At 31.0% G+C, this 13568-nt stretch overlaps 2 protein-coding genes across 3 annotated transcripts; one reads left to right on the forward strand and one right to left on the reverse strand.

Moving 5' to 3' along the window:
- Window positions 1–549: 549 nt before the first annotated feature.
- On the forward strand, window positions 550–13022 carry LOC114376121 (protein RETICULATA-RELATED 4, chloroplastic-like). 2 transcript variants are annotated; one of them, XM_028334050.1, is made up of 9 exons: window positions 551–856; window positions 1023–1385; window positions 8380–8448; window positions 9484–9615; window positions 10060–10113; window positions 10191–10235; window positions 11229–11368; window positions 12478–12603; window positions 12713–13022. In XM_028334050.1, exons 1-9 carry the CDS (start codon window positions 653–655, stop codon window positions 12759–12761), a joined length of 1182 nt encoding a protein of 393 aa, XP_028189851.1. In that variant the 5' UTR covers window positions 551–652; the 3' UTR covers window positions 12762–13022. The 2 variants fall into 2 exon arrangements, with proteins under 2 accessions (XP_028189852.1, XP_028189851.1); XM_028334051.1 differs by lacking the exons at window positions 10060–10113; window positions 10191–10235 and having other exon boundaries at window positions 550–856.
- LOC114374620 (uncharacterized protein C26H5.07c-like) lies at window positions 6417–8298 on the reverse strand. Its single transcript, XM_028332285.1, has 3 exons — window positions 8274–8298; window positions 7822–8107; window positions 6417–7485 (listed from the first exon to the last, which is right to left on the reverse strand). Exons 1-3 carry the CDS (start codon window positions 8296–8298, stop codon window positions 6477–6479), a joined length of 1320 nt encoding a protein of 439 aa, XP_028188086.1. The 3' UTR covers window positions 6417–6476.
- Window positions 13023–13568: the final 546 nt, after the last annotated feature.

Genomic DNA, 13568 nt, shown 5'->3' on the forward strand with positions numbered 1-13568 from the left:
TGAATATTAGGTAATTATCTAAAAACCACCTATATTTGAGGTATAAAAAACTTAAACCTTAATTTTATCTACCGAACTTCTTTATTTTTTTTCATTCATTGCTAATCATTTTCAATGAAACCGTGTATTTTGATTTTCAATCCCCGCATTAATTTTAAAAGGTTATTTTTTTAAGTTCATCTTGCAAAGTTTTTCTTTTGGCACAACTCATTATTATTAAATTATTTTTCTAAAACCACCTCATTCATCGCCTTTTATATTCGAAAACTATCCTATTTTCCTCTCTTATATATATATATATATATATATATATATATATATAATTAAATACCATAAAAATTATATATTTAATTTTTTTAAATAACACCGTGTTTATAAAAAAAACTAAGTCAAATCTTTTAAAATATTAATTCAATTCACCCTCTTTTACAAGACCCTTACCACAAATAATTCACTACTAGGAAATCAACTATGCTAAGTTTTTTTTTTTTTTTTTCAGATTCAATCGCACTGTTTGATAAAAAGTTTAGAAATAGAAGAATGAATATAGTGAAGTACGCAGCTTATCAACTACCTTATCATCTCTCACGCCTCTCCCTCCATTCTTTAACAGTCACCAACTTCTTTCTCTCTCTCTCTCCCTCGCACACAAATGGCCTTAGCTTCCTTCTCCAATCTCTCCACACAACACTTGTTCTCTCACTACAACCACCCCTCTCTACAAACCTGCACCATCACAATCCCCCATGGAACTCTCATCTTCTTCCCTTCCAAGCTCAAACATTGCACTTTCATCACGTCCACCGCTCATTTCTTCCCCACTACAGTCACAGCCATCTCCAGGGTTGGTCCTAGGGTAATACAACTAAAGCTCAAAGCCCACCAACAAAAAAAAAATACTATTAGTTTTATAAAACAAAAAACCCCATATATGTTGACAAGAAGTGTATGTATGTTGGTAAAAAAGACCTACTAAATCTCTCACATTTAAAGTAAAATATTTTTCTTAAATTTTGCTTTAGATCGGGCCGCCCTTGGCCATCTCCTCAGCTGGGGATGGTGGCAGGTCGTCGGGGAGCGGCGGCGGCGGCGAAAGTGGCGGCGGCGGTGATGAAGAGGAGGAGGAGAGGGACCGCAATCGGGAAGAGGTGATGGTGGCGCTGGCGGAGGCTGGCAGGTCGCTGGAGAGTTTCCCGGAGGATTTGGCGGCGGCGGTTACGGCAGGGAGGGTGCCGGGTTCGATAGTGCGGAGGTTGTTCCAGTTGGAGGAATCAGCTGTGTTGGGGTGGTTGCTCAAGTTCGGAGGCTTCAGGGAAAGGTTGCTGGCAGATGATTTGTTCTTAGCTAAGCTTCTCATCGAGTGTGTTGTTATCATCTTCACCAAGGTTTTCCTTTCATCCAACTTTTTTTTTTTTTTTTTAATGAATAAAGTCATTATATTTTAGGATAAAATATTTTTTTTTTGTCTTTTTAAGTTTTTCAAAATCATTTTAGTCCTTCTTTTATTTTTCATTTTTTAAAATTTTATGATTTTAATTCTCTTATTTTTTTAATTTAGATATTTCGTTGTTTACTTTTAAAAATTTACTAATCTTAGTTTTTTTTTTCAATTTTAGATTTAATTATATATTTTTTAATTATTTTTTCTTTAATAAATTAAGTTTATTTGCAGTTAAATAATTTTAAAAAACATTTTATTGTATGAATAATAAATAAACACGTATTAATCAACATTTATAAAATACATGAATAAACATTTAAAAATTGATCAAATGATTGATTTTTTAAATGATAGATTTTTTAAAATTAGTGAGAGATATATGTAATATCTCAATTGAAAAATAAGATACTAAAATTATAAAAATTTTAAAAATAAAAGATAAAATATTTCAATTAAAAAATTAAGGATTAAAATTACAGATTTAAGAAAATAAAAATACCTATTTTATGTTTAATTACTCTTTATATTTTACTGTAATGGAAAATAGACTGGTTGTAATTAATTTGTTTTTTCTCAGAAAAAATTATCAGTGCAGTAATTCTCCTTTTGGACGGGGGAGGGAAAAAAATGCGCTAATGCATGTTACTTTTTTTTTTTTTCTTTTTCTTGTCGTTTGTGCATTCCCGTGTTTATTTCCATTTGCAATTATGTTGCATGATCTCCTTGAAAGCCTCTAAAATATTTTAGTTTTACGAACTTCTGACCAGAAATCAGCCACGCACATCCAAATGCAATGATGACATATACTTAGCTTATAGTTTTCACATCCCGAAATTAGTCTATTAACATTTAAGATAATTCTGTGATTTTTTTTTCTACTGGTTAAATGTTTTAAGATTTTTTTCCAGATAAATTTAACTTGCTTTCATCTCTAAAATTTAAACCGTTATTTAAGCATCAAATGGTCTAAATGAGTTGGTTGAACATGATACTTAAAGATTCTAAAATGATTTTGCCAAAAAATCGTTTTAGAAATTATACATTCTAAAGATTTTTAAGAGAACTGTCTTAAAATATTTTTAAAAAAATATTTTTTTTAAAAAAATTAAAGATTATAAGACGATTTTGACAAAATCATCTTAGAATGTCTTTTCTAAAAATTAAAAATTATTTTCTTTATTTTTAAAAATAAGATGATATTTGTAATTTTAAAGAAAAATGAAAAGTATTAATTATCAATAAAACATGTATAATATGTTATTTTAGTATATTGGAAACTAATCAAACAATCATATAGCCTATCTTGTTGCTACCAGCCATATAGTTATAAAAATAACTAAGCTTGTTTCTTATTGCTGCCATGCTTGTGCATCAACAGCAACGCCACTTCTCTCTTCCTCTCTCTTATACCTAAAATCGCATAATTTCAACACAAATTTCAGCTTGAAAAAATCAGTAAGAGAGCACAGGATCCCAAGTTCAGTTAATAACTACCCTTCAAGTTGACAGGAGAAGCAGTCATTCCAAATACATATGGCTTGTTCTCTTTGGGGAACTTGTGAATTTATAGAAAAACAATTTGCCTACAACTTGTATCAACTAATGACAGTAAAAATTGCAGAAACAAATACCAATACAACTTTAAATAAGAGAAGACTGATCTTGAGTGAATATTTTTGAGTGCTAAATACATACTCAATTAAATCATATATATAAACAAAGATAGTTAATACAGAGCAAAGTTTACAAAAAGACTTGGTAGTAGAGATATAAGTCACTAGTGACATTACCTAATAGCTTAAGCTTTAGGAGAGTAGGTCTCTGACTGTAACTACCAATAAAATGTTTCTATATCATGTGCAACATCAAGCGATCAAATTCTCAATTACAATGTTAGTCTAGTAATTATCATGGGGATAAAAATAAAAAAAGAAAAAGGGAAAACAAAAATGTTTTTATATATTTAAATGAAAAAAAAAAAGTTACGAAACTGAGATAGTTGTTAATTAGAGAAAAGATACCTGGATTCCCTGGTAGGTTTCTTTTCTTCTTAGCAGGTGGTTGTGAATCTGAGAATTTAAATGCATACCAATGATAAAAAAAATTATACCAGCAAAAGGTAACAGAAAAATAACAGTGAAAAGATGCTAGCTATACTCAGAATAAAATCTTCAAGAAAAAACAAAATACAGTTTTCAAACGGTCAAACCTGAATATATCTGCATGTCACAAGCAATAGTGAGCAAGAACATCTTCTGATGGCCAATTGTCTGCAGAAGACATCATGAATTTATAAGCATACACTGAAAATAAAAATTCTAGAATTAATATTCAGAAATAATGAATGAACTGAAATGATAACTCGAAACAATTTCATAACAAATATTTACATCACCAAATTAATGCATGAACTGAAATGAATGTGATTGATTAATTATTGGTTTGGATTTGCACTTATTTATATAGCCTGGCTAGTTGTGTTTACCTTGATGTTTCCAATCAACATAGTGACAAGAAGAAGGCACTGGTCAACACAATGATGTTGAAAACTACTTCTAGCCATTCAGTTGTACTTTCTAGGTTTCCAAAAGTGCTTATCACATCAACAAAGATAGGATTTAGACTTTAGAGTAATCATGAACAAGAATAAATATCAAAGTTTAAATAATACTAATGATAAGAAAATCTCATGCTGTAGAAACGCATAGCCTTTCAAGTTTTTTTCCGGATTGGCTTGCTATATCCTTCCTTAATTATTTCTTTCTTGCTTTGCTCTTTCTCTCTCTTTAATTTTATAGAGAATTATATAATAGTTAATAATTGAAAGTGAAAAATTTGTTAGGATCAAAATTTAGATATTATGCATCAGGTCATGAGTTTTAATTTATAGCATGCATAAGGTAACCCCAATGTGATTATAGTACAAAAATAATTGCAGCTGCAAAAGATGAATATATATGAAGAGAAAATTTCAAAAAGAAGATATATATTTCATGCATGCCAAATATATATAAGCACGACAAATGAAAAACACCATCAAAAGAATACAAGACTTTAAACATATGTAAAATCAAGAAAACGAAGGTACCTGAGAGTCATTAGGCCCCAGAAGATAGGGAAAAATATCTTTTCCAATCGATTAGCGTTTGTGACAAACTGAACAACCCATCTATAAGCTCCATAATTGTTGTTGTCAGGACCATTTAGGCATGTGTGTCTCACTTCCCTCTTCTCTGCCCAAGCTAACCTTACCCTGTCATATCCTCATGCAATACTCTAGTTGTCCGCTCCATATCCACCTACCATGTATAAAAGAAAATGTCATTATTTAGATTCATTGTCCTAATGAAAATAAAACAAATTTTCTAATTTCTATTTATTAAATTTAAATTAAAAAAGAAAGATGAATTGAGAGAAAGCAAAAAAGATTCAACTATTTATAAGAATAATCCAATGATTTCTAAAACAAGCATTTCAATTCCATCAATAAATTCGATAAATTGTTCATTGAAAAAGCATAAGACAAAATATCTAGTATCTAGAGTAAAACAGACTTGCTTGTATACAAAATACACTGTGCTCTATATTCCTTTATGGAAGTGGATTATTCTAGTGCTGCATGAATTTCACAGTTTTAGAATAATTCAAAGCAATAAAAAGAGCTTACAATCATATGTCTCTTGACCAAGCAATCTTTTACTCTTTGGAGCAAATCCTTACACTCCTCATAAAACCAAAATCACATAATCTCAAACCAAAAAAATTAAGGCAGAATAATACAGATACGGAAAGCAGAAAGTTCTTGAAAATGATAATATCATTGAGCATCACGACAGATATAATAATAATAAAAAAATGAACACCTTACCTTTATTTGTATGGCCCCTTGAGTACCTAACATATGATTAACATCAGGGGATCCTAATTTTTAAAGCACTATTGTATGCATAGACAAACATTACTCTAAAGTCAGGATTAGAAGTAGCACAAGCAGCACTAATGACCAGGAACATCCAATGACTATACATTACATTATTACATACCATCCATCAGCTTTTGTGCTCTTCAGTATTTGGACAGGTATGCACTTAAAACAAATCATAATCATTTCATAGTCAAGAACTAATAAAATGCAAGAGTAAAAAGACATTAGACATACTTGGTTACTTACGTGTCAACAGGGCAGAGCAACATATACATTCATCTCTCTCGGAACTTTTGAAGACTCTCCTTATGACACACTCCAAAGGAAGGTTGTTGGAAGGATCAACCTGTAAAAAAATGTAATTGAAATTCTAAAGATGAATATAATCATAACACACTTCTAAACCTAAATAATAATAATAATAATAATAATAATAATAATAATAATAATAATAATAATAATAAAAGTAAGGTAGTAGTAATAGAATAAAAAAAGAAAAAGAAAAGAAAAAACTAAATAGAAAGAGAAAACAAAAGAAAGGAAACTTTTTGAGGAAAAAAATTAAGGAGAGGGTGAAAGCATGCATTTTTAAAATCCAAGCACTCTGCTGGCGCTCATTGAAAGGATCTGTAGCTTTGAAGTATACCTGTAAAAGAAAAATTAGCAGTGATTACAACCCAGATAACAAATTGAAAGGCAAAAGCAATATGACAACAAATTTCCATGAAAAAACAACATTTCATAACAATTTAAAGTTAAATAGTGATAAAAAAATTCTACAACAATTAAATGGAAGCCAAAGTGACAAACACAATCAAAACCAGAAATTTTTTCTTTTTCTTCACTTGTTTTGCAACAATGCAATATCCAAACAGTGAAATAGGGATATAAGTTTTTTTTGTGTGGATAAAACATCAATTTCAGTTGTTCATTACAAGAAGTACATGTTATTCAAACACAATTATAAGCCTTACCTCATATCCTATCCAAGCAACTGAGGAGATCACTGTTACTGCTAATGCATTTGAGAACTTCCTATATATATCCAACTTAACATATTGAGAATTGCTAAGCATTTAAGAAAGCATATTGAGAAAATCACACACAAAATCAAACATATTGAGAAAACAAGATAGTAAGAGATTCAAAATAGGGAAAATATAGCTGCTGGAAAATAATAGGAATTTGAGGAAAAGATACTTGTAACTGCTCCAGTGTTCTTGAAAGAGATGTAAAAATCCATAATATCAAAAATGCATTTAAGAAAGCATCAGGAAGAACTAGGAGTCTTGCCCTTCCTGACACATCATTGATGGTCCCCACATATTCAGTAATATTCAGTAACTCGGATGCTAGAAAGTAAGTTATTCCAAGTAAAAGAACCTTTGATGTAAGACCACCCAAAGTGGGTCGCACAACACCATAACCCATTGAAACAGAGAGAATAAGAAGTCGTGATATTGATTTTTTTATAGCCCCAACAGTGACAACCCATGTTGTGAGCACAATAGGTCTCATTCCAGTATTGTTGAAATTCACATACTCAAAATACCAGAGAATCATCTCAAACAATCCAAGAGCAATGACAGTTATGATACAGTGCTGAAGTTGCAGTACATCATCCCAAAATCTCACATATTGAAAAAACCAAATGATGTTAAGGCAAACATAAGGGTTTTTCCATGCTGTCTTCCCACTCATTAGTGGGGCCATCCTACTAGGTAAATACCCATAAGGGTTTTTCCATGCTGTCTTCCCACTCATTACTATGCCCTTGAGCTTGGGTTCACAAGCTACAAAAAACAAATTATACATTCCAGTCTTTGTGATAGAAACTTTCTGAGAATTTAGACTTGCAGTTTTAGATCTGCCTTTGAATTGTACATCCAAAATGACTGCCCAATTAATGTTTGTTGCAAAAGGTCTCCTAATAATCTCCCATTGCTTACAAACTCTCATCTTAGCTAAATCAGAACTGCAACAAATTTCCCGTTGTCCACCATAAGCAGAACCACCTATATCATTACGATCAACAGCCTCAAAAATTATGATGTGTAATGACACCGAACCGCGTGCCTTAGTTGAAGCTTTGGTTCTCCTGAAGGTTATATTCTCGAATCTATCCCTCCCCAAAGAAAAAAGTCAGAGTTGTGTGGTATATTTGACACATAATCAAAGATGATGTAAGAGATATAAATTATTAAATTTAACTCTAGTCCATCAATTAGTGTAGTTTCTCGCTGTCTCATTTTTAAACCATTGAGTCCATATTTTATTTTCCCTCCTACTTCATCGGAGTTCACGAATCCAGATAAATCAGGCATAAGTAATCCACGGATTTTGCATTTTAGGTTCCACATTAAGTCAAAATGAAGCAATGTAAAGAGTTTAAAGACGAATCGAACACTCTCGCAGTTGGAAGAAAGAGAGAGAGAGAGAGAGAGAGAGAGGTTACCGGATGTAGGAACGACCATCGTCGTGGATGGAATTGGCTTGGGAAGCGACGATGCCTTCGCTGCCGCCGGCGAGGAGGTAGGAATTGCCAAGTTCTCTGAAAGGTTCATGATCATAGATGTGGATGGATGCGAAGGTGGTGGAAGGGAAGTCGAGGAGTGTGAGGAGGAATTTTAGGGTTTCGAAAGGGCACTTTGTGTGTGTAGGGTTGAGTGACGGGGAAGTGGAACAGGCGCGCCTAATTAAAAATGAAAAATATTTTAAGATGGTTTTTATAAAACTATCATAAAAATGTTATATTTATTTATAAAAATGCAACCGTATTTCTTTTTAAGTAGGTTTTTCATCAACTACCTTGAAGACATTTTTTACCGTGTCAATATCATAATTTAAGATGATATTATGAATTAATCAAGGCCTTCGAAAACATGGTTTGAGATTTTCACCTATCACCTAACAAATAAAATATAATTTCCATTACTTAATCAGTGTCTTTTAGCTGAGCATCTATCATACAAATATTCATCAATCTGTAATGAATATCCTGTGTGCTTTTCAGGCTGCTGCAGAATTGGAGCGCCGTAAAGAAAAATTCACTAAGGAGCTGAATTTTGTTGTTGCTAATGTGGTATGCTTATCAACAAGATCTTTTTTCGATTCTGTAGTTATTTACCACAAGATGTTATTCAAGATTTTATAATTTGGTGTTACGAGAAATGCTAGTAAAATCCTCTATAACATATTCTTTTAAATATATTTTTATGTGATTGATTAAAATTGATTGAAAATAGATTGAAAATAATAAAATGAGAGAAAATCATTAAATAAGATAATTCATAAAATTTATTATTTTTAATAAATTTTAACTAATTAATAAGAAAGAGTCTATTTTTAGAAGAGTGTATCAATTATTCCTAACATTTCTCTTGATCTCGTAGTTATAAAGGCCTTTTATCCTCTGTTTAGAAACATATCCTTTTAGTTCCTACTCCTGCATCACTTTTAATCTGTTTTAGTTCTCATTTTAGAAATTAAAAGGGATTAAAATGATATGTGTAGGAATTAAAAAGATTAAAACTGGTACGTGCAAGAATTTAAAGGAAATATTTTTTGTAATTATCAAATGAGTGATTAAACATACTTTTAAGGGAATAAGGATTATGTGTTGATAATATAAAAAGTTTTATATAATCATTCAATCATAATTCATTTGCATAATAAATTTGTTAATTTTTAAAATAATTATTTTAAAGTAATTCAAACGAAAATATATAATTAGAAGAAGATATAAAATAATTATCTTTTAATGTGTCAGCTCTATCTTTTCTACTAATGTGCCGAGTTTGTGAACTACACTTGATGCCTTAGCTAGGTTTCCAATTCGCATATATAGATCAACAAAATGGTAGAATCATATTATTCAAACAAACATTAGGTGGTAAAAAATATTGATTTAATAATTTATCTATTTATGCCTACTCGATAGAAAGCCAATCCACATGTTGTTTACTATTCATCCCTAGAAGCTGTCTGGTCACTAATCATATTTTAATCAGCTCTGTGGACTCTGATGAACTCAATTTGTATGTTGTCCACACACACATATTATATATATATATATATATACGGGAACCGCCTAATTCAGTTTTTAAATTTATCTTAGGTAACAGGCATTGTAACAGGTTTTGTGCTTGTGTGGTTTCCTGCACCCACTATTTCTCTCAAACCTCCTCTTGCAGTCAGTGCTGGGCCCATTGCTAAATTATTCTATGGTTGTCCTGATAATGCTTTTCAGGTTAACACTCTGCCTTTCTTCATTTCTTCTTTCTTTATTTTATAATTGCTTTAAATATGTTTGATATCTTTAATATATATATATATATATATTATTTTGAGTTCTTGATAATATTTTTTGTTATTTTGAATTCCTAATATATTAAAAATTTTATTTTAAGTCTCGGTCATCGGTTTAAATGATAACATGACACAATCTTAAGAGCTGTTTCAATATATATTAGTTGTTGAGATGGTGTCACATGATTACTTAACTGATGATTAAGATTCAAAACAAAACTTTTAATATATCAATTATTGAAAATAAGAAATTTTTTTATCAAGGACTAAAAAAACCTAAAACTTATTTAATCATTTTAATTTTAGTTATAATTGTTACCGTGATTAAGTAAACAAAAAAAATATGTTACGGTGGATCATGACTAGAAGTTGATAATCTCTACAGGTGGCTTTACCTGGAACATCGTATACCCTTCTACAAAGAATAGGTGCTATAGTGGTATGTGTTGGATCATTTAAAGCAAGTCACATAATTTTTTCCCAATAAAATGAGGATCATCTCCATCTCTTATGCAGCGGAACGGCGCAAAGCTATTTGTAGTTGGCACCGGTGCTTCATTGGTAAATTAACATTATTTGTTTACAAAAATACCCTTTTTGCTTGTTATAGGATTTTGGCAAATTCTTAAAAATTTCTCCACCACTTTGAAACTTGCTCTTGGTCCTTAAAATTGGAATTCTGCTGATCTTCGAAATATACAGGAAAAAAAATTAGGCTAGCCTTTAACGATAAAATATAAATTTAAGTTTTAAGGTTTTCAATTAAAATGTGATGTCAAATTCACTTATATGATTGTCTATAGTTCATTGGTGTAAACCTCATCAATGTTATAATCTCCCTTAGTTGCACAACAATTATCAAAGTGGATGGTTCTACTTTATGACCGTCGACTCAAACGAGTATATAATGGAGTTGGCGAGATCCATAGACATAAAAATTTCTTGTATTGAAAGTCTTCCTGATGAATGAGTTCATGCACGGAGGTTAGACGATTTGTCCCATGGTCGTGGCTTGATGGAGAGCGTGGCAGTGCAAGGTATTCATGTTGGCGGCAATGGAAAGATGGGTCGGGGTAGCTACGGTTAATCTCTAAGGGCCACCATTGGATACTCGTGGATTAAAAATGATTTGCATTTGACGGAGAGACTATAATGGGAAATAGACTCACATTTGAGGGAGAGATTGTTAAAGTACAAGTGTGAGGTAAAGCCCTACATCGGATGGAAAGAAAAATTGAGTATCACATAAATGAGAATAAGATCCATAAATCCGAACTTTAAAATTTTAAGTTAAAATATGATATCAAATATACTTATGTGATTTCTTATGGTCCATAGTTGTAAATCTCCCTAGTGTTATAAGCCCCACAACAATAAGTTCATATGTGAAGTTCAATATGCAAAATAATATAAAAAAGTTGAACTTGAGATTTATCATCAGCCTGCTTTGTCTATAATTTGAATTGAACATATGAATGTCTGTAAAAATTAAAACAAATAATCAGAATATCCATGTATCCGTATGTAGCGTGACCGGTGGAAATGCCTTTTCAGGTTGGCATAGGTATAACAAATGCATTGATCAATGTACAGAAGGCTGTTAATAAAACATTTACTGCCGAGGCTGAGAATTTACCTATAATATCAACCAGTGTAGCATTTGGAGTTTACATGGTTGTAATTAGCAACCTCAGGTATTCCATTTACATAACTAACTACAATAATTGTGTCTTATCCTCATCTTTCTACTAATTTTGTAGTATTCTTTGAGTATTTGATATCCCATCAAAAGAACAAAAGTTGTGAATAGATGAATTGATTGCACTCCAAGTTACTTTCATGTGTTAATTGAGTATCTAAATCGTGTGGTTTACTAATAAGGTGTGACATGATTGGTAGATAATTTTGTTCCTTCAACACATGATCATGGGTTTGATCCCTGGCTACTCGTGTGTATGAAAAAATATTTGTTGAGAGAAGTCAACCCTTTAAATAGATCTCAGTAACTTGGGAAATTAGTTATTGACTTTCACCTAAGGAGGAATACCTTGTACACCAAAAAAGAAAACTAGTGTGGGTTTTCCTAGATAAAACACATGATATTTTGAAAGACTCACTTTTTGGGTTAGGCATCCAGACTTTAGGAATGAAATACCCTGCACTGCTATGATTTTTTTGTTTTTGGAATGCATATGTTTTTTTTTTGTTGATTAGGAGTGGATTTGAAATCGATGAAAATTGCAATTGTTACCTAAAAGGAAGTTTGTAATGCTATACAAAGCATTATTTGAAACATGTTGTTATTTTTTATTTATCTTAGGGAAATGTCCACCCAACTTGTTTGGTAAATGAAGTAATTTATTGGTGTAATTAAGTGTTTAATTTGTCCCTCAATATTTTATATCTTTTTACAAAATGATTTGTTTGGAGGAAAAAAATTAATTTAGCCTAATTTATTAAACAACGAACTAGATTACAACAAGAAGGTTAACAAAATTATAGATATTTTTCTGATACTAACAATGGGATTACAGAAAATCCTTTAATGCTAGGATCAAGTACAAAAACCCACTTGACAATGAAGAGAAACTAGTAAATACTGTTCCAAAATATCTTTCAGCTGGAAAAGCTAGTGATTTTAATGGTGTCATTACTTTGCAAGTAGAAAAAATTATGCACTAGTGGTATCCTGTCACAGTTGCAAAATTTGTAGATAATGAGGATCTCTATTAGAAAAAAAAAAAGTTTAAATATATTTTTAATCCTTAACAATCTCTTATTAAGGATTTGTCTTTGTGATCAGGTACCAAGTACTTGCAGGAATTATTGAACAACGGATTCTAGAACCACTACTACACCGAAACAAGCTTATACTAACCGCAACATACTTTACCATTAGAACTGCCAATACCTACTGGGGTTCGCTATTGTAAGATATTGATTTAGCTCAATTTTTCTCTATTCATATGCACCATAACTCCATAAGCATTCTCTTTCTTTTCAGTCCTATTTATTATTTTTTACACATTTGTGAGTAGGTGGGTGGATTTTGCTCGATGGGTTGGAGTCCAGAAGATAAAGGATTGAACATTATTTTTTGCCATACTGCAAACCTTAAACTAATTCTCCATTGTTATTAGAATTTGACAAGAGAGACTGAAAATCTAATGTCGGGTGTCAATTAAAACTTGACGTGTTGATACGTTAACATTGACATGTAGGATCGAATTTCCTGAATCCAGCTCCAAGTCAAAGTATCATACATTTATATTTTACAAGGACAAAAAACATATTTAAAATGTTACTGAGACATATTCGAACCATTTCAATATTTATGGGGATAGAAAACATATTTTAGCCATCTATAACCCATATTCCCAGAATATAAAAATTGAATTTTATGGATTTGTAAATTTTTTATTCCCAATTGTATTTATACTTTTTTATTCAATTTTTCTCCATTAATTACCCTAATTAAGGATCTACAAATCACAAATATAAAAAATTGAAGTGACATTATAACTTTAAATAAATATTTGAATATATTAGTAATTAATTGTTAATAATTTGTTATATTAAAAATCTATTAAAAAAATCAAGTAATTAATATAAAATGATTTACATTGGAAGAAGCAGAAAAATGGTTTATAAACTGATTTACGTGTGCTATGTATTTATTATTGGGAGATATATAAAATAATTTAACTTAAACTAAATTATATCCTATTATTAAACCTGCAACAGACTAATTCACTACTACAAAAGTGACATTCAACACTGGTTCTAAAGTACATTTAAAGACGGTTTACGGTTGTGGAATCGTCTTTGAAGCCAATGACATTGAAAGTGTTGATGAACGATGATGGTTATGTAAAAAACTGTCTTAAAAAAATG

This window comes from Glycine soja, chromosome 11 (genome assembly GCF_004193775.1).
Source record: "Glycine soja cultivar W05 chromosome 11, ASM419377v2, whole genome shotgun sequence".
Lineage (NCBI taxonomy): Eukaryota > Viridiplantae > Streptophyta > Magnoliopsida > Fabales > Fabaceae > Glycine > Glycine soja.